This window comes from Lathamus discolor, chromosome 7, assembly GCF_037157495.1.
Source record: "Lathamus discolor isolate bLatDis1 chromosome 7, bLatDis1.hap1, whole genome shotgun sequence".
NCBI classification, from domain to species: Eukaryota; Metazoa; Chordata; class Aves; order Psittaciformes; family Psittacidae; genus Lathamus; species Lathamus discolor.
In genome coordinates this window covers 1,532,086-1,552,777 of record NC_088890.1, presented here as the reverse complement: position 1 = coordinate 1,552,777, position 20,692 = coordinate 1,532,086, and the positions used below count along the sequence as shown (strand labels likewise).

The following is a 20,692-nucleotide window of genomic DNA, read 5'->3' as shown; positions in this document are numbered from 1 at the left end:
CCCAACCCAGGACAGGCCAAGGGCATCAAGACACACACACAACCACAACATCCCCAGACACCACTGTGGGCATTTGGATGCTGTGCATCAGCCAAAGCCCAACCTTGTCCACTTCAAGGAGGTTTATAGGCTACTCCTGCCTATCCAACAGACCCATCTGCCAGCATCCTACTTTATCCCACAGGCAAAGCCCCAGCACAACGGGGCAGCAGAAGGTCTGACATCTCCCCACAACCAGCACAGCTCTTCTTCTCCCCAGCCCTGGAAAGCATCTCTACTGCACGCTCCAGCTAGATTTGTACAGATAGAGGCTATCCCTCAACAGAGGCAAAAAGCCAAGTGCGTGTAAGTGATATTATAAATCACCTCTCGCTGATGATCACTCGAGTTGGGCACGGGCTCTGCTCACTCTCATCTCTTGGCTGGAACCAGTTCAAACTCTCTTTATCTTAATGAGGGATGAAATCCCACCAAACCTGCTGCGTGGCACCCAGCCCCGCTGCATGGAGCATCCCAAGGAATGGTTCTGCCCACTGGCAAAGCAGCAGCAGGACAGCAGGCACCATTCACCCACTGGTGCGGCTCCAGAGGGTGGAAGCACTGGTGCTGGTGGAATAAATGTTCTCAATATGGGATGGATGAATGAGGGGTAAAAACCAGCCCTTGGGCTTCAGCATCCTCTGCTGCCACCACGATGAAGCTGGGAAAAAGGTGGATTCGAGCTCTGCATCCCCATGGATGCACAGTGAAGAGAGCTGTGTCCTGGCTGCCAACACACCCCATGGGGTGTCCATCCCCACCGGGCACCTTTTAGAAGGGAAGCAGTGATAGAAATGCGTGAGGGAAACAATTCCCCTACCGCAGAGCCTCAGTGTCAAAGAGATGAAGGAAAAGCAGCAGCTGTGCATGAAGAGTGCAGCACATCCAACTGCAGCTCAAACAGGCAGAAACATCCTCCCATCACAGTCACATCTACAGAAGGACAAGCTCCAAGGGCTTTTTCCTCCTGAGTTACACAAGCAGAGGCAAGGAGGGAGGAATGGGAACCGCTCCAAAGGGGTTCAAGGCTCAGCTGAGTTGCTTCAGATTTATCCTATCTCCACTATGCATTAAGCAATTCCAGTCTGGATTTCATGTCTCAATCTCAGCTATTTCTCCAAAACGAGACCCACAATCACGGATCACATCTCAGAATCCCAGGATGGGAAACGAGACCTGGGAAGTGATGGCTACTCTGGGAGGGAGCAGCAGAGCATCACCCCAGGCTGTGGTACCCCCTCCCTGCCCGCATGGGGCTGCCATCCCTTTCCAAACTCACCTTCAGAAACTTGTACAGCAGAAACGTGAACCAATTCGTCAGCATCTTCTCTGCCACCGATTCTGTCCTGCGGGGAAGGCAGAGAGCAAAGCCATCAGCAGGGGATATTAAAGGGCTCTGATCCCACCCGCTGACACCTCAGCCTTGGACTGTGGCTGAATTACTTTTGCCTATAGAAGGTGTCACCTGGAAAGGGAGAAGCCTCAAAGCAAAGGGGTACAAGCAAACAGCAAAGCTCTAGTGGAAAGGGTGCCCATCCGCAAGGCTGAGGGATGGCAACCCCCCAGGAGGGAGAAGCAAATCGGTCTCCAGTGTATTTGGAGAACCAGAGAGCCGAGTACAACCTTGTCCCATGGGATTTAACCATTCCCTGCCTGCATGGTGGAAATCCGGGTCTCTGTGTGTCTCCTCAGAGCGGGGTGGTGAGGTAGCAGCTTGCAGTGTACAATGCTGCAACCACCAGCTCCAAAAGGAGTTCAGAAATGGATCCGTGCCTCTCTGCTCTCAGAGATGCAGCTGACGGTCATATATTGCCCCTGGTTTCCTAAAGCATGGTTCAAATGCAGATGCCACCGTGCTCCATAAGCGTGGAAGAGTCAGGGGAGTTGGCTGTGTCTGTCTGGGACCACCACCATGCAGATGTGCACAAGAAGGAGAGCAGGATCCCATGGGATGAGTGTGAGATGCGATGGGTCCAGACAGCATGGGGGGGTGTGCTGGTACTGCAGCCAGGAAGGGCTGCATCAAGCAGAGGAGACGGACACAGGGCCCAGGTGCCTACAAGGACATCTCAACGTGCCTATCTGCACCACAGCCTGCTCTCAGGGCCATAAGACTGATATTCCCCTTAACACGTCCATTATTTAAGTGCCTTTCACTCCCTCTGGAGTAAACCCCCAGCCAGCCCTCACTCTCTGGGTTAGGCTTCCTCAGCTTATCCACCCATTAACCATCACATGAACCGCTTGCAGACGCAGATGCTCCCGAAGCACCAGCAATACCAACAACCTCAGGGATGCGGCTGCCTTCCTGGTGCACCAGGGGAAGGGATACAAACAGGCTGACTCAAGGAACCAAACCCATAAGGAATCAGAACCTCGGAGCCACCAGAAGGAGTCCCAGTGCCCAAGGGCAATGCCATGCAGCAGATGGGCCAGGAGCAGCTCCCGATGGCCAGATGGCTGGGATAGGAAATCCATTTTGCCAGTTTATTCAAGCTGACTCAGGCTCGTATGGTCCCTTCCACGGCTTTCTCTTGTGCTAATGGGGGCTTAGACCTTTTTGCCCTCCCTGGAATAGCAGAGCCCTCCTTAAACCATTAGCGGATGGTAATACCTGAGCCCCCAGGGAAACCTTTGTGCCCTGCTGGGAAAGATTAATGCATCAAGGGGAAGGAAAAAGGGAGAAGGGACACAGGGAGAAAGCCAGGGAGGGGTAGACTGAAGCTATTCAGTAGATATCCCCCAGCCCCAACCCAGGACCTTTGTGACAAGGCTGTAACACTCATCTGAAGTGCCACCATCCACGCTCCGGTGGGTGTTTGTCTTCATCCGCAATAGAGCCAGATGCCACAGCAACAGGGGATTATCGAGTAACAAAATAAACACGAAAGAGCTCTCCCCACTTGGATCAATGTTAATCCAATGCCCTGGGCAGCGAGCACACCCTCAGACCCAGCAGCGGGGCTAATCAAAAGGACGGAGAAGCCCTCAGGGCCATTGAACATCACTTGGGGACACACAAGCAAGGTGATGGGGACCTCGACCCTGTCCTAAGCCTCCTGCAGCTCCACCAGGATGGGCCCTTGAGCTCCAACACTCCTCAGGGTGCTCTGTCCCTGTGCAGGTCCCATGGCTCAGCCACTGCAGCTCCTGCCCTCCCCAACCTGCCTTTTATTTAGATGTTATTGATTTAGTTCAGGAGCTGGAAATGCAGTTTAAGTATTCCAGTGAAACGTGGTGTCATGGAGGGACGATAAGAAGGGAAGAGCCTAAGGATGCGCTTGGGAAGCAGGGATGGGGGAGAGGGTTGGGACCTCTAAGATCCCCCCTGCTCACCGAGGCAGCCACAGGTCTGCTCTGCACCCCATCTCTGGCACTTGAGAAACTAAGGTCACCCTTTCAAATGTGATAAATGAAGCAGACAGAGTCAAAGCTATGCTCTTAAAGAGACCAGCCAAGGGAAGGCGGCTGGAACTGGGACCAGCTCACATCTGTGTCTTCTCCCCAGGGCCAGGCACACAAAACCCAACAGCCTTTGTTTGGTCTGACCACGCCACCCATGAACATTGGCTGATGGCTGAAAGATGCTCTTGAGGCTTCCTGGTAGCAAACCAGCCCCATGGCTCTCTGCTGTCCCCACAGCACCTTCGCTGCAGGCTGGTGGCACCGGGCTGGTGAAGGCAGAGATAGGGAGGCACAGGAGTGCAAAGGGAGAAGATGGCACAAGGAGGGCCTCAGGCTGGGCTGGTGCAGCTTATTAATTGTTTTTGTTCAGCTCTTGGTGTATCTCTCAATATTCATCAGCCCGTGATGAAGGAGAGCTCAGAGCTATCGTTAAATATTGATGGGCCAGGCTTGGCAGGCTGCCTCCTGCTCGCGCTCCTCCCGGCCCCAGAGAGACTCCTGGATTGGGAAGAGCTGCTTGGCTTTCCCAGGAAAAACCCTGTGTGCCCAGGAAGGCGGGCAAGCCCCAAGGAGGCACCCATGCAAGGCAAGAGCTGCCTCACGTGATGAGAGGTGTGTGGGACCGCCGGGTCCCATGGAGAAGGGAAGGCTGGTGGAGCATCACCGCGGCCATACACACCAGCATGCATCCTCACTGCACCAGCCTAGCTGCCAAGCATCTTGCTCCCTCCTTCCCAGACAACACAAACCCACATGGGCCAAAGTAGAGCAAGAACATCCCATGGGTGACTCCTGAATTTGTTGGGTCCGAGTGGTGCCACATCCCTTATACTTGCACACAGACAGGCAAGGAAATGCTTGGCAACAGACCACCAGCCAACACCAAAGCCATCACTGATGGCAGCCCCAATGACACCAGCTCAGACGAGCCTGGGCACTGTCCCACAACTCCTACCCCCCAGAATGGTCCCTCACCTCCTCAGCAGCAGCTTGGGGTGGTTCTTGCTCTCCAGGTTCTTCTCAATGAGGTCGGAGAGGAGCTGTTTCAGCACGCCCGTGGCGTACTCCATCTCGCCCTGCAGTGCTGTCATGATGAGCGAGGCCACATTGCCGCGGTCCCGCATGGAGAAGCTGCGCTGAGCCTCCAGCGTGCGGATGAAGGTCAGCAAGAAGTGCTTCTTGTTCAGGAGCTGCCCAAAGAGCGTAAGGGACTTCTCCACGTTTGCCTGGACCTGCAGGGATAGAGCAAAGCTGGGAGATGGGCACGAGCGGGAGGGCAATAAGAAGGAGCTGGGCTGCACAAGACGCTGGATTCACCCTCATCCCGCAAGAGAAAAGGATGAAAATGGGTCAAAAAGCAGCTGGATTTGCTCTTTTCGTATTACCAAGCTTCCTATTTGGTGATCAACCCCGGTTCCCTCCAAAAGTATTGTCTACTTTGTAGTACTACAGCATCAGGTTAATACAGGGCATCACTGTATATAATGTACATACATATACACACTTCTATACAAAGACTCTCCCACTCACGTGCAGGCACACACGCAAACCTCCATCCCACAACCAAACACTCCTTCTCCCGCAAACACACACACAAACAGTAAATCCCAATCTCAGCTAACAACAAGCAGCTCAATCCCCACCCAAGGCACTGCAACGCATGCTCTGGGTATGGCACGCAAAGCAAACACCTCAACCCTGAGCTCCATCACCAGCAAACTCGCCTGATTTTGAGGGGCTGGATTTCAGACAGGGAAGGAAAGAGCAGAAACCCCACTCCAGCCACAGCCTGAAGCATTCCCTGTCCTCTCGAGACATTTAAAGGTGTACTTTTGGCCATACTTGGCCACGTAGGACGCAGCAGGGATGGGGTTGGGAGGTTCTCATCCCCACGCTGCCATCGTCAGCATAGCTCTGGTCAGCCCTGACCACATTCCTTATCAGAAATGAACATTTATACAACACAGTGTTTTCCCATTGGAAAAGATGGTTTCCTCTGAAGAAGAGCCTCGCTGTGGCAAAAGCATCAATGGAATAAGTGAAAAATTTCATTCCACAGCACTATTTGGAGACAAAACAACACTTTTCACTTCAAAACATCAACTCAAAACGAAGAACAGGGTTTTGACACATCAAATCACTTCACTTCAATCAAAACTTTGGATCGACACTTTTCCCTTCAGCAGAATCCCTCATGGGTTTAACTTCCCCCTCCAAAATACTCCTTCCCATTGGACAAAAGTCCCGTTTCCCACCCTGTCCTTGCCAATTCTGCAATAGGAATCCCCAGGGGCCACTGTCACCCCCATCACCCAAACGCCTGCCCCAGAGCATCCCCAAAGGGGGATGGGGTGCTGATAAACCCTCTCTGCCTCCATCCTCAGGGTTCCCCCACAGCAAGCACATGGCTCTATTTCCCTTAATGCAGGTCAAGAATAAGGCCCTGCTAGGAACAGAAATGCTTTAAATTAGGTTTTCAGAGAGTTTCTCCCTCCAGACCATGCAGAGACCTCAATGCAATAATGCTGGTAACTGAGATGCCCGAGGTTCAGCAGCATTACCCAGCAAGCTCCCTACAGGGATGCAGAGATGATGGGCGATTCCTCAGCACCGGAAGACCCAAGAGCCAGCTGGAGCACAACGGCTGCACTGGAGACCTACCAGACCCACCGGTATAACTGGTGGGGAGGGAGAGATGCTGCACCCCTATCACTGTGCACTGCTGGTGTCTTGACAGCCAAGACCACACAAAGGTGACCGCAGAGCAAGAGGACTTCTCCCTTCAACAGAGCAGGAGGATCTCGATAGGATGGGGAACAAGTCCTGCCCAACAGGGACCATCCCATTGGAGCCCAGAAGGACAGGAAACCCCATCACAAGCAGCACAGCAACGCCTGAGGCTGTCACCTCCCTGGTTTCCCTGTGTTAACTGGCTGATCATTAGCAGAAATAAATGAACAACACTGAATTAAATATTTAATCAGGCTTAAACTCCCACCAAGCACCAAAACCTCCCCCTCACACCCTAAAGAGAAAGGCGCTGGTCCCTCCAGCCTGATGCTCACTGCGGATTAGCGTGTGCGTGCGCAAGCGCCGCTTCCTTCCCGTCGCTTGCAATAGCTAACGTTACACTCGGAGCAAAGAGACAAATAAAAGCAAACCTGATTAAATTATATGACGCTTACACAACTGCAGTTGCTTTATTTAATCTCTTTTGGGGATTTGGTGGGGTTTTTTGTCCTCCTTTGCAACTTTAACCCCTTGTTTCCCACACCAGGCTCAGCTGGCGTGCTCGCTCAAATGGGATGTTTTGAATGAGGAACTGGATGCGGACAAGCTCCCATCCAGCCTGTCGCAGCCAACACAAAATCCCCCCTCTGATACCCTTTGTGATACCCTTTCCACCCCTCCCTCTGTAGGGAAAATCCTAAAGAGCAAGAGCAGAGGTGAGAGGAGAACCAGGCGTTCGCATAGGCAGGAAGGGCTGCGCCCCAGGGAGAGCTACGCTCACGCTCCGAGCATCCGGAAACCCGAGCTGCAAGGGGAAATCCATGGAAACAAGGGGAAATCCATGGAAACCGGGTCCCCACTGCCCTCCGGAGCTGGGATTAGGGACCAGGGAAAGAGAGCAGGCGGAGGGCCGGGGCCCCGCGCCGCAGCCACGCTGGCGTACACCAGCGGCACGTGCACTTGCAGTTGGTGAGAGCTTGTTGTGTTGTAATTAGTGACCGTGCATCTTGCACCAGGGCCAATTACTTCTCCTAAATACATTGTGAAGCCCCCGTCGACATTAATTACTGTGCCGGGTCAGCAGCAAGGGGAAGCTGAGGTCATCCCCCCCCCCCATCCCTTTCCCTCATCAGGAGCGGCCTCGGCAGCCCAGCAAACGAGAAGCCAATTGGTGTGCAATTGCATGCACTAAATTAAACAGAGGTGGGGAGGCCGGGAGAGGAGAGGGAGCGGGTTTGGGAAGCAGGGGAAGGATGCCAAGGATGGGTTCTGCATGGGGAAACAGAGCCAAGCAAGCAGGCCATGTCAGACAAGCCTGTTAGAAACGAGCAGCCGGTCAGGCATCAAACAAACCCAATTGAATAAAGCAAGTGCTGTAGAAAATGACAGCAGCAATGATATTAATATAAATATTGATATTAATGTCAGAGTGCAGCAAGCAGTCAGCAGCCGCTCCGCGTTCATGTTGCCTGCCACGTGGCGAGATGCTCTTTGCTGCACCAGGCCAGCATCCAACCAAGGCATCCCTCCAGCCCTATGCTTGGGGTAAGGGGGCTCGTGCAGGGGCACGGCCCCAGCGGGAGACGCTACAGAGACAGACAGACAAGACCCACACCTCCATCTCCTTCAGCACGGGGTGGTCCTCTATCCCTGGGAAGAGAACGCGCATGGCGTAGGTGCGGTAATCCAGGAAGGGGATGCCGGCGCCATCCAGGTCGTTGGTCAGCTCGTTGATGTCAGTCTGCAGCTCAGCAAAGGCTGGGGTGGGAAAGGCAGAATTAAACCAACACATCCGGGAGTCCCAGCACCCAGCATCAGCACCCAGCCTGCACCCCATGGCTGGGCCCCCAGGCGTGAACGGGCTCCGCATCCCTCTTCCCCGCAGGCTGTGATCACTGTCCCCATCTCACAGATGGAGGAATGGAACTGTAGAGGGAGGGGATGACTTTGCCGGAATAAATCAAGTGGCAGCATTGGGAACGGGACCACCAGGTCCCAGGGGGCTCAAATCCCTGCTGCTCAGTGCTTCCAGCGATGAAGGGGACGCAGGGAAGGGCAAGGCTTGAACAAAGCCGGAGCTTCTGGGGGAAAACATTAGCCTAAACCACAAGAATGTCCTCATTTCTTTTTGACCTAAATACTGCTCCAGAGAAGAGCTTGAACACACCCACCCAGCACCTCCGGATCCGAGCAGAGGCAGCAGCGAATCCCAGAGGAATGCGACACTGGGGGGGGGGGGGGGGGGGGGGGCCGGTGGTCCTGAACCTTTAATTGCTCCTACAGGGAAAAGCTGCAGGAAGAAGAGCCCTGGAGATGCAGCAGGGAAAGGGGTTGGGGGGCGAGGGGAGAGCAAACCCTTAGAAAAAGCCAATTCAAGGCACTTTAAAGGGAGCTGGGAGGCAGGCAGAGGACTGCAGGCTCATCAGCCTGATGAGAGAAAACAAACCGTCAGCTTGAAAGGCGTGCTATCTTATCTGTAACTGGTGGGACTAGAAAGGAGAAAAGGCAGGGAAGAGATTGTGCCTTTTAATTAAAAGCAGATCCTTTTATCTGTCAGCTGTGGAAGACAAGACACCATCCCCTCCCACCAGCTCCCTTCCCTCTCCCTGTCACCAGTGCCATCCGCAGGCACGCGTAGGGATGGGGATTTGGGGAAGCAAAGGGGGTTTCTTCCTTTCTTTCCTCTATTAGCTCAGGTTTGGTGCCCGCTGCGCCAGCAGCACCCGGGTCGGTTGTGGCTGTGGCTGGCAGGGTCAGGGCCTCCGGAGCCAACTCAGGGGGATAATGGGCAATCAGGTTTTATCAGCAGGATCACACAAGGAATTCTGTCCAATTTCACAGCATCTGTCTATCACATAATGAGAGATGGGCTGCCCGCTCCCAAGCAGCCTGCACTACTCCCCTTGCTCTCTTTCCTCCTATTTGGAGAAATAAAGGGGAATTTCGTAATGGGAAAAATCCCCAGATCCCACACAGAATGAGTTTGCTTCCTCTGACAAAGCAGCTTTGCCCATTCCCTGAAGGTATTTAAGTGATGTGGCACTTAGGGACACAGTTTAGTGGCAGGCTTGGCAGTGCTGGGATAATGGCTGGACCTTTAAAGGTCTTTCCAACCTAAATGATTCTATGATTCCCATTCCTCTTCTGGGGAAAGGCTGGGAGCACACTGAGCTTTGGGACAGTAGGAAACCCTCCAAGACCCGAAGTTACCAGCACAGGGATCCCTCACCCTCTTTGCATTCCAGGGCCACCCGGGACTCCAGGTTGTCCATCTGCAGCTGGAGGCGCTTCAGGGTCCGGTCGGCATCCCGGGATTTGCGCTTGTACGCGATGAGGACGATGATGATGATGAGGAGGAGCAGGCCACCTCCTCCACCGATCCCGATGATGGCGGGCAGGGTGAGCAGGCTGTCCGAGTAGATCTGCAGCGTTCCCGGGGAGAACTCGAACCCTCCAGCCTTGATCTGCACCAATGGTGAGGGGGAAAACAGACATGGAGTCACCAGGACAGCCCTTCCCACTATGCCCAGAGCTGGAGGATGACACCCAGCCTAGAGGAGGAAGGATGCAGGGATAGCAGGAGCTGGTCCGGAGCAGTGCAGGATGCTTTAATGGGATGCAGGACACACTCTGCCAGCGTGCGTTGAGAGCAGGCAGAGTTTGATGTCTCATTCAGACAACATTACATTAACAGATGGGATGTGAAGCGAGTTCCCCCATAGGCTGGGGAGCCTGGGGGGGGACCGTGCTGGGTGCCTTTCAACCTGGCAGGGTCCTAGAGCATGAGCACTGCTGAGCTACAACCCCACTAACAAAGGAGCCTTCCTTGGGTGCAAGCCAGCACTGAGGGAAAGAGGTGGGAATCCCCCCCTGCCTTGGCACAGGCTGTGCCTTAGCACCCAGCGGGGAAGAGAGGCTGTCGGCAGGGCCACCCAGGGCACAGGAACACCTGGCTGTGTGTGCCGGGGAGGGACACACCATTTGGTCCTACGAGTTGGGGAGAGCGATGTCCAGGGGGCCAGGAAGGATGCTCCTGCATGCGCAGCGGGTATCCGGTCCTCATCCGAGGGTGAGCACAGAGCAGGGCTGGGATACAGCCTGAACCGCTGTGGTTAGGGGGGCACCAGTGTCAGCACTCACCGTGACTTTGTGCTGGCCGGTGAGGTTGGGGGACTCGCAGAGGAGCTGGGTCTCGGACACCGTCAGGGTGCAGGGGGTGTCTCCGATCAGCACCGTGTAGTTGAGGCGGGAGTTACCGGCTGCCGGTGGGAGCAGGTTCCTGCCCTTTGAGGGAGCAAGGAACGAGAGTGTCAGTTCTGGTGCAATAGGGAGCACTTAAAGCAACCCAGTGTAAAGCAAATCAGCGCAGGACTCTGTGCAGAGACAAAAAGCCACCTCCACCAAAGGACACATCCTTACCCCTCTGCCTTACCTTGAGGATGAGGGGAGAGCTGGGCTTCAGCTCCAGCATCCCAGTGGGGCTGAGCGGCTCAAAGACAGGGTCCGGGTAGTAGATGAAGTTGGTGGTGTTGATGATGAGCAGGGCCTGGACGTTATCCATGATGAAGCCGATCTCATCCGGGCGGTCGCCCACCTCCGGAGGGCTCCGCACAGGGTTGTCGATGGAGGGAGCGTAGCACACCATGGTCGTATCGTTGTAGACGGTGCAGTTCTGTAGGAGGCACAACTGAGGTGAGACCCAGCTCCCAGCAGGATCAGACCCCATAAGGACCTCCTGCAAGCAGCAGCTCTGGACATGAGGTTTAGACTTGGGATCTCCTGTCCTGTGCTGTTACATCAACAGGTACCACATCCCACCATGGGGCACAGGCTCCTGTCTGCAATGGATGTGTAAGGGGTGGATGTGCTCTCTCTGTCACTGTCCTGCAGACATCCCACAAACAGCCCATCAGTTTTGCACACTCAATCTCATGGCCAGGGACTCTGCAGGGAGAAGGCTCAGGAAATCCCTCCTCCTTATGCTCTGCCCCCAGCCCCAGCCCAGCATCACTTACGTTCTCCCTTTCAGAGCTGCAGTACTTGGCCCGGATCCTGGGCTCTTTGATGGTGGCCAAATTGGTGCCAGTCACGGTCAGCAGCGTCCCACCACTAGAGACATGGAGACAATGGGTTAAGACGGGGCAGCTCAGCACTAGGTCCTCACTTCTGGGAGGGAATCACCCATCCTCCCCAGCCAGACACCCATCCGCCCCAGCCCGGGTGAGCCACAATGCTTTGGGGACCTCTTATCCTATCCAGATGCCACCACGTCCAGTAGGATCTGCATGCACCACTGCCAAACCATCTCAGCTGACCCAGGGACCACCCAGAGACATCAAACCTGCTAACTAAAACCAGCATCCCACCCTGCGTCTGGGTTTGGGGTCTGACGGCAGCTCCCAAGCTAAAGGAGACCGGGTTTCCACAATGGGAAAGCATCTCAAGGAGGAGGAGGTTCTCTCGGTCACCCCCTTCACCACGCTGGCAACGGGTGGCAGGACAGGCTGAGCCCTGAGGGGCTTTCTCCATGCCTTGGTGTTGGTGTTAAGAGCCCCCATCGTCCCCGAGAGCTCGGCCATGCCCCTGGGGAGCTCGCTCCTCATCAAGAGCCTGGGGAAGGTTTCCCCTTGGCACTGGCTCTTAATGGATTCCTTGGGCTCCTCTCCAGCCAATTCAAACCTTTTAGGAAAATATGTAAACATGGCAAAAACTCCCTGATGGGAAAGAGGTTCATTTTATTCGCCACTGCCAAATGTCAGGCTGAAATTAGGCAGATCCAAAGCGCTCTCTGCTCTTGTCCCCTGCCAGGCTGAGCACTGCAGGCCAGGAGTCAGCAGGGCCCCAGTGCCAAGCCATTGCTCACACTCCTCTCGCCGCGTCTCTGGAGCACGGCCCAGTGGCTACAGCAGCAGCGCCGAGATGCATCCATCAGGAGGCGGGGGGATCCATGTGGAAAACAGCCCCCCGTAAGCAGTGATTTACCTGTTGATGCTCCACTCGGGATCGATCTTCTGGATGGTGGGGTCCTCGGTGTAGTTGTATTTCACCTCGGGGTTGCTCAGCTCTGCCCGGTTGATGTTGATGAGGATGGGAGAGCCGCCGGGGCTGTGCCCAGGGGGGGTCCTGCACCGGATCTCACGGGCGCTTCTCCTGCGGTAGGAACACACAGCCCATCAGTGCCCAGGCAAGGAGAGGGTGAGAGGGGGCAACGCTGCCCCAGCCCCTTGCCCCTTCTCAAACTACCAGGGGGGTGCAAAGGGAGAAAGAAGGGGAAAAAGACAGACAAAAATAACCCACCAAGAACTGAAACAAAAGGCAGGAGGGAACGGGAGAGGCTGAGCAGCTCCTGAGCGTTCCCATCGCGCGGCTGCTGCAAACAGCAGCGATTAGGGCTGATAACCAGTAATTACCGCAGGAAAATATTTAAAGAGCCGCTCCATTATCATCCCTAATCTAAAAATTATCCACTTCATGCCTCGGGGCTTTGTGCTTTTAGAGAAGAATCCCTGTTCTTGGGGCTCTTCCTGCAGCCTCTGACACACAGCAGTTTCGGGGGGGATGCCTCCGGACAACCCCAGCACTGGTCCCCACGCAGGGGTTCCGCTGCCCCTGGAGGTGCCCTTTGCCCACCCTCATCGCCCTCCATGCCCCTCACCATGAAAAAGCACAGGGCCGTCCCCCGATGGTGACGGAGACGTTGCTGCCGGCGTTGAGGTGGCTGCCTTCGATGGCGATCCAGGTACCGCCGGAGAGAGGACCCCGGGCTGGGATCACGCGGAAGAAAGTGGGTGTCTGCCAAAGGAAAAGAGCATCCCTGGGGTCAGAAGGGCTGCGGATCGGATTCTCCATCGCTAAACAGCCCCACGAGGGTGACAGGGCTAAAGGAGACCCATGGGACAGCACCAGGGCACAGTGCTACGGGTGGCAGTGCCAGCAGGACAACGGGGAAGCAGAGCAGTGGCAACCTTGGAGAGATTCAACCAGCATGACCCATCGCCTGCCCAGAGCATCCCCACCTGCACCCCAGGGAAGTGGTGGGTAAATGACGGCTCATCCTCTGAGTGATCCACCCGGCATCATCTCCCTGCCACGGAGCCTGTCCCCAGCACGGGACTTACCACAAAGGTGAAGCTCTTGGGGGACGTGGCTCGGTAGCTGGGCGAGCAGTCGCGGATGCACACTTCGACCCGCGCCTCATGGACCTTGCTGGGGCTGGCATCTCCAATCTCACACACGATCCTAAGGGATGCAGGGAAGGAGCGCTCAGTGTCCTGGCACTGAGGTGCTCCCTGTGCCATGGCGGGGATGGACTGGCTTCAGGAAGAGATGGATCTAACACCACCAAAGGTGCCAGCAGCTTCATGAGGAACCAGGGCAGTGGCTGTTGGCTGGGGGCAGCTTCCCCAAAGCCTTTGAGCTCTTCCCAGGGCAACCACAACCAGCAGGGTCTTCTCCCCCAGTGCAGCCCCATGACTTCAGCTGCCATGTGAACAGCAGCGGCCCTGTCCCAGCCCACCGAGGCGATCCCCCTGCAGACACTCACTGCTCAGCACTGATGTACTCGCTCTCGATGGGGATGCACATCACTTTGCCCACCCGGACGCCCCAGCGAACATCTTCAAACTTGAGGCCCAGGTTCTCTCCGGTGATGGTCAGACGGGTCCCTCCTTGCCTGGGGCCGGTCTCAGGGAACAGCTAGGAGAGAACATAGCCCATCAGCCAAGGGAGCAGAGCCATGGGGATGCCCCGCGTGGGCAGCCATGGGATGTGTGCTGCTCCCCTACCTCCACCCGTAAGGAGCACATGGGAGATGATAAATCCCAATGCATCTGCAAGGAACCCACAGAGGGGGAAAGACCTCCTGAAGGACAGCCACATCCATAAATCCCCCAAGGAACAAGCCAGGAGATGCCAGATGTGTCCAGGCAGAGGGATGGGATTTAGACAACCCGCTGCAGACACGATGGGAAGGAGATAGGGAGTGGTTCTGCACAGCCCCACTGCAGCCATCACCTCTGGGGTTAACCACTGTCCTCTGGATTCACACTGCTCTGATCATCTTCAGCATGGAAGGGGGGATCCAGTCCCTCTGCACCCAGGCAGCCCGTGGGATGTGTTCTGGGATCAGAGCTGGGACCAGCACTTGGGGCCATGGAAGCAGCCACAACTTACAGGGCAAAACCCCTCTGGGGCTGCAGGGAACCGCTGCTGCCTAAACCCAGCCCAGCACTGCCCAAGCCCGGGATCAGCGCCCAGCTGCCACCAGCGTCAGGCTGGGTCTTCGCCCCAAACCCAGCTCCACCAAGAGGGTGTTTGTTTGGTGTTTCTAAGTGAGCATTAAAAGCTGCTCCCCATGTTCCGCTCCTCCTCCTCTTCCTCCTCCATGGCAGAGCCGATGAAGGCCACACATCCAGGGGGAAATGAGCCCCGGAATGAAACCACAGCATTGGTGCCCAGCATGGGGAGGTCACAGGTAAGCAAGGAGGGACCTGAAGAGGAGAGCAGGGCTGCTCCAGCCTCCCCTTTCCCCCTCCACCCCTGAACTCCTTCCCCACAGACACCAATGCTTTCCTGCTCATTGGTTTCACAGGGTCCTTTAGCACCAACAGGCTCCAGTGGGCACAAGCAGGGGGCTCATTCCCAGCTCCGACGGCTGCAGCAGTGGCAGGGGATGACAGTGATGAGGGGTTCCATAAATCCATAGGGATATTGCTCTTCAGGGTCACAGGACTCTGCACAGGCTTGAAGGGGGCTTGTCCCCACCTCCAAGCACTGGGTATGAGATTCTTCACTCCAAGGGAGAAGAATCGTTGTCATCTCCCAGCCCAGCAACCATAAAGACACCAGCAGCCCAGAGGGGTGGGCAGGAAGGAGGCTCCAGCTCCTCCTGAAACCACTGTATCATAGGATCCCAGCCTGGTTTGGGTTGGAAGGGACCTTAAAGCTCCGCCAGCTCCAACCCCTGCCCCGGGCAGGGACCCCTTCCACTGGAGCAGCTTGCTCCAAGCCCCTGTGTCCAACCTGGCCTTGAGCACTGCCAGGGATGGGGCAGCCACAGCTTCTCTGGGCACCCTGTGCCAGGGCCTCAGCACCCTCACAGGGAAGAGCTTGTGCCTAAGAGCTCAGCTCAGTCTCCCCTCGGGCAGGTTCAAGCCATTCCCCTTGGCCTGTAGGAGAAGAGGGGTTGTGGGAAGCAGCAGGCAACAGGCAGGCTGCCGGAGGAGCATCACACCAACAGCTACACACAACCACACCAACCACCAGCTCTAAAAGCACCGATGAGGAGCAGCACCAAGCTCAGTCCTAAATGCTACCAGATCTGCCTGTGCTACACCTGCAGTTACTGCAGCATCTCACAATGATGCAGGGCTGGAGAGCTGCTGCTGCGGCTCCCCTTTCCCCCCCGTTGGTTGCCACCCAGCACACCACAACACTGGTGCACAAAGAGAAAAGGCACCACTCTCACTTCCAGCTTCCATCAGATAAGGCACTGAAAGCCAAACAGACCAGATCCTGCGCTAAGACTCCAGTCATTAACACCAGCGAGGCCTCGCCAGACATGGCTAAACAGAAGGTATCCAGCAGAAATACCCAGCAGTCCCTCCAGTGCGCTTGGAGCCCGGCCCGACGGGCATGCGAACATTAATATACACAGTGTTATGAAGCAAAGGTCATAAAAGCTGTCAGGGAAGGGGGTGATGATGAACTACCAGCACTAGTGAGCATTAGGGAGCAGCAACCTGGATCCGCGGCTTTCCCAGGATCCTCCCGTCCCATGTAGAAGCGGTGGGAATCTCACGAGATGAGCCAGAAACCCAGTGCAGGGAGAGAGGATTTCAGCCTTGGACATTCAAGTGGTGACCAGAGGTGTTTAGGACTAAACACCACGCAGATTTGGCTGCTGGGAGGTGCCACCGGAGAGCATCGACTCCATCCCCATCGCGCGTCTCCCTCACCCCGGGGTCCCGCAGCACGGAGCATCCCCTGGTACCTTGGTGATCTTGGGGTCGGCACAGCGGCTGTTGCCGCTGGTGGCGTGCATCCAGCTGCTCTCGTAGGCCAGGCAGTGCTGGCGCAGCGAGCAGCGCCGCTCCGACACGCACCAGCCGCACTCGAAGCGCGGGTCAGCCTTGAGGCACAGCCCGCAGCTCTCCCGCAGCGCAGAGCACTTGTACAGGTGGGCTGCAAGGCAGGAGGAGAGCCAGGGTCAGCACGGACACCCCCCCCCGGTACATGGGCTACTGGGGGACGGGTACCCACTCCTTCCCCATCCCACTGTGTGCGTGCCAGCAGCTCCCAAGGGAACAAACCCCCATGGGCAGGAGGCTCCAGCACCATGGACTCAATGCCAAAGCTTCTTGATGAAAAGCCTCTTGTTCAACGAACCCATCTGATTGATGCATCCAGAGCATCACTGGTGCAAACTGCATCAGGGTTGGGGAGAGGGGTAGGCTGGAGACTGGGGGGTACGGGGCCGGTTTCCCATCCCGATCCCATCCCTCACTCACCCTGGATGTTCTGGGGGTTGTCGATGACGAAGTTCCCATTCCAGACCACGGACAAGTTGACTGGCAGGTCGCTGATGTCGTTCCCTTCGTAGAAATACTGCAGGAGGGGACAGAAGGAGTCAAGTTGGTGAGGCAAAACACCCCGGTGAGGCATAAACCCCCGTCACATGGATGTCCTCCATCAACCCAGAGGAGAGGGATGGGGACCTGGTTCAGGCTCCCTAGCTAGGATCAGACAGGTCTAAGAGCAATGACCACAGCACATACAAACCAGCAGGCTGAATGGGCAAAACATACTAACAAGCAAAACAGAGGGTTTCTAAATAGACCCAAAACCCATCAGGTCTGATCTGCAGTGCAGGAAGGTGACACTGCTCCAGGGGACCCCAAACCAAGACCCCAGCACCCGCTGCTGCCCAACGTACCCATCTCTGCTGCTCCTTCCAGCCTGGCCGGTGCCTCCTCTCCTCCCAAGCCCCCTTCCTGCCTGCCCATCAGTATTCCCTGCACAGCCGCCGCACGCCGGCGGAGCGGTTTAATCGATACGGAGGCAGGAAGGCAGTTGGAACCATCCCTGACAGCTAATGACCTCCTTCGGCAAGAGATTCCCCGCTCCTCGCCCGGGGAAAATGACAGGCGTGTCACGAGAGATTAAATGAATGATTCATGGGCTGCTGGAGTTTGTTAGGGAGCAGCGGATGCTCCGGCAGTGGCCCCAGCATCACCTTCCGCAGCCCCGGTGCTGTACCTGGAGGAGGTGGCTTCAGCATCTCCTCCAGCGCTGCCCCACAGAGCACATCTGCCCCCTGCCAGCACCAGGGACCGCTTCAGGGGCCTGTTCTGCTCGACCCACAGGAGGCAGGGATGTGGCCCCAAAGGCAGCCAGCATGGCCACGTGGCTGTGGGGAAGCAGGAGACACCCGGATCCTTCTCACTATCAGAGCTGGGCCCTTCCATGCTGGGTCTCTCCCATCATCAGCCATGGTCCAGCACCAGACACGGCACCAAAGCAGGGCATGTGCCCCGTGTGGGACATGGCTACAGCAACACCCTCCCTCAACCCTACAAGGTGCAAAGGCAAAGACAAGCCTGGTCCTCGCTGACACCTCCACAGCTTTTGGCTTGTGGTCCTATGCTCACTCCACTCAAAGGCAGGGTGAAGGATCCCAAAACACAGCCCTCCCCAGGAGGAAGGCTGATGCTGCTCAACCCTACGCAACAGTTTTAAGGCATAAAACGTCCAGCTGCAAACTCAACCCTTTCCTGAGCATCCACCATCTCCACACTACATAAGAGCCCCATTGCCCCCTATCACAAAGCCCCTTGCAGTGCTTGCTCAGAAGACTTCAGCCTCATCTCCACCGCACACCCGCTACAAGCAGAGCCTCTCAGCAGCATTCCCATCACCACGCATGGAAAGACAGAGCCAGAACCACACCGGGAGTCCAAACCCATTCACCTTCCCCTACCCTCCACCCACCCGAGGACATCCCAGGCAGGACCACTATAAGGAGCCAGCCGGACCCAGAGCGTGGAGCCGAGGGAGCGTGTGCTGGGAACGGGGAGGGCAGTGGCGGTGCCGGCGCAGGATCCAGCAGCGAGGAGCCACGTGGCAGCGTAAGTGAAATTGGCATTTTCAATTTGTACTCTGACATGTCTCATTTGGGGCCCTGGCATCTCGGGAAGGCATCCAGGCTGCAGCTGTCCAAAACACTTATTTGCATCTCTCTGCCCCGGCTGCTTTTGGAAATTAGTTCTTCTGGGAGGTGGGAAGGAGGAAGAAGAATAAGGGGGGGGAGAGGGAGGGAGGGATGGAGAGCATTAACTCTCCACGTGCCAGCCCAACAGCGTGGCTGCACAAGACATGGTGTTGCTCTGAGGAGCAAGGATGCTGGATTTGTGGAGCTGGAGCAGGCGGGACTGGGCGCAGGGAAGCAGCAGGAGGCATCACCCTGGCTGGGATCACCAAAGGAACCTGGGTATCAATGAGTAACGTGTCCATCAGCAGCCCTGCAAACAGGCAGCGCATCCATGGCTTGGATGCTGCTTTGGTCCCTGTAGGATGCTGGAGCTGGAGTCATGGCTCAGCTGTGTGCAGGTAGAAGATGAGGGCTCAGGGCTCAGCCGTCGTGGACACTGAGGTCCATCAGATCCTCTCTGATTTCCAAAGTGTCTCTTCTTTTGAAGGATGGTTTCCTATGCCCTGTTTTCAGCTGTGGGAAGCAGAAAGGTGCCCTCTCCACCCACAGGAGAGGAGACAGCAACCAAACCACAGCAAAGCAGCAGCCACTTCCTAGCCCTGAAGGGCCCACAGCCGGTGGGGATCAGAGAGGATCAGCGAGGGGGTGCTTACCAAACTGTCCATCCCAGGGGATCCAGCACACAGACAGCCAGCAGGGCCCATCACACTGGCTCCTCCCTGCTTCTAGCTAACATGGAGCTAAACATCCATTAAATACTTAACTGCTATTAACTTCCCGGTTAATCAATCACTGTGGCTGGCAGCAATCCGGGATGAGCCATGGGAGGGGATGCCAGGGTGGGTGTCAGCGCAGGGATGGATGCACCTACCCTGCAGTGCTGCTGTCAGACACCTTCCACCCTACAGAGGTGCCCAGCACCCTCTGGCTGTGTCAAAGGATGATGTGCCACGATGCTGCCATGCGGCTGAGTTATAGGAAAGGGATGTTTCCTCTGGGAGCAAAATAAACCAGGCACAGCCCTAAGAGCAGACCCACGGCGCCCGAAAGAGAAGCGTTGTCATGCAGCACCGGCCACAGAAGGGCATGGGGGAAAGGATGTCATCGAGTGAGTCAGCAGCAGAGCTGTGAGCTGCTTGGCTCCTTACCTAGCCCAGCCAGGCTCCCTGCCCTCCCTGGGAGGCGCCTACAAGGCGACAGTGGAAGCGCTGACGGAGGATGTGCCATGCCACCAACCTGGATATGGCTATTCCCAGACGGCAGGGATGTCGTTTGGACAAGAGGACTCCTTGCTAAGCCTTTCTCAAGGCAATTTATCCAAAACTTATCTCAGGCAGCTTAACAGAATCAGATTGATTTGGGTTGGAAAGCACCTTGAGCTGATCCAGCTCCAGCCCCTACCACGGGCAGGGACCCCTTCCATTGAGCAGCTTGCTCCAAGCCCCTGTGTCCAACCTGGCCTTGAGCACTGCCAGGGATGGGGCAGCCACAGCTTCTCTGGGCACCCTGTGCCAGCGCCTCAGCACCCTCACGTCTTCCCAAGCAACAGCCAACAACCTCATGCGCTCCTCCCATCCCCGATTCTCACATTCACCCCATCCCCATGTGGGGATGCCACCAGCCCAGCACGCTGCAAAGAGCCGTGGGTGCCCCACAGCCATCACACCCCATGAGGGCATCCGGCGGAGGCTGCGAGCAATCCCATACATCCAAACTTCCCTTGAACCCCCCTCTCCTTCCCATCTGCACCATCCCCCTGGGCTGCATTTCTGGAGGAGGGCTCGGGCTGCAGCTGTGTCCTATTTTCCTGTAGTTGATGACCTCAACTCCTTCCCCACACTACGGGGACGGCAGTAATGTACATCGCGTCTCGCCAGGGCTCAACTGCAATTCATCATTATTTTATCTGCTGGAATTTAATTGGATCCTATCAAACTCTCCTGATACTCCCTTTTCACTTTAAACACTGCTGCAGGAAAGATAAATGCAGGCAGCGCCAGGACGGAGAGCATGGCTTTGTTGGAGAACAGAGCTGTTGGAGAATGGGCTCCAATCCTGCTTCCCTCTCCATGGCTGGTTAATTAGAGATACCTTTATTGGAGGTGTGAGGCACTCGGAGCAGGGCACGTGTGTATGATTTATGTTCTTCCATAAATACAGCCCAAGCCTAGCAAAATACTGTCATGCACACAACAGCACAACTGGATAGGAACGCTTGGCCTCTCATCCTACATCGCCTTTTGCTCCTTTCACATACATCTCCTCCCTTCCTCCCCGATCACACACAAGCTCCTTTGCCTGGATTCCTTC

General features: G+C 56.1%; 1 protein-coding gene across 5 annotated transcripts in view; it reads right to left on the bottom strand.

Annotated features, from left to right (window-relative positions):
* PLXNA1 (plexin A1) overlaps positions 1 to 20,692 on the bottom strand; it is a 106,592-nt gene that overhangs the window by 18,263 nt on the left and 67,637 nt on the right. For all 5 annotated transcript variants that reach the window (XM_065687772.1, XM_065687771.1, XM_065687775.1 and 2 more), the window contains 13 exons: positions 16,683 to 16,779; positions 16,166 to 16,356; positions 13,718 to 13,869; positions 13,293 to 13,413; positions 12,830 to 12,966; positions 12,157 to 12,324; positions 11,190 to 11,283; positions 10,607 to 10,846; positions 10,315 to 10,458; positions 9,404 to 9,638; positions 7,790 to 7,932; positions 4,420 to 4,676; positions 1,319 to 1,385 (listed from right to left, as the gene is read on the bottom strand). In XM_065687772.1, the coding sequence (XP_065543844.1) occupies positions 1,319 to 1,385; positions 4,420 to 4,676; positions 7,790 to 7,932; positions 9,404 to 9,638; positions 10,315 to 10,458; positions 10,607 to 10,846; positions 11,190 to 11,283; positions 12,157 to 12,324; positions 12,830 to 12,966; positions 13,293 to 13,413; positions 13,718 to 13,869; positions 16,166 to 16,356; positions 16,683 to 16,779 (2,046 nt within the window). The remainder of the gene's footprint in view (positions 1 to 1,318; positions 1,386 to 4,419; positions 4,677 to 7,789; positions 7,933 to 9,403; positions 9,639 to 10,314; positions 10,459 to 10,606; positions 10,847 to 11,189; positions 11,284 to 12,156; positions 12,325 to 12,829; positions 12,967 to 13,292; positions 13,414 to 13,717; positions 13,870 to 16,165; positions 16,357 to 16,682; positions 16,780 to 20,692) is intronic.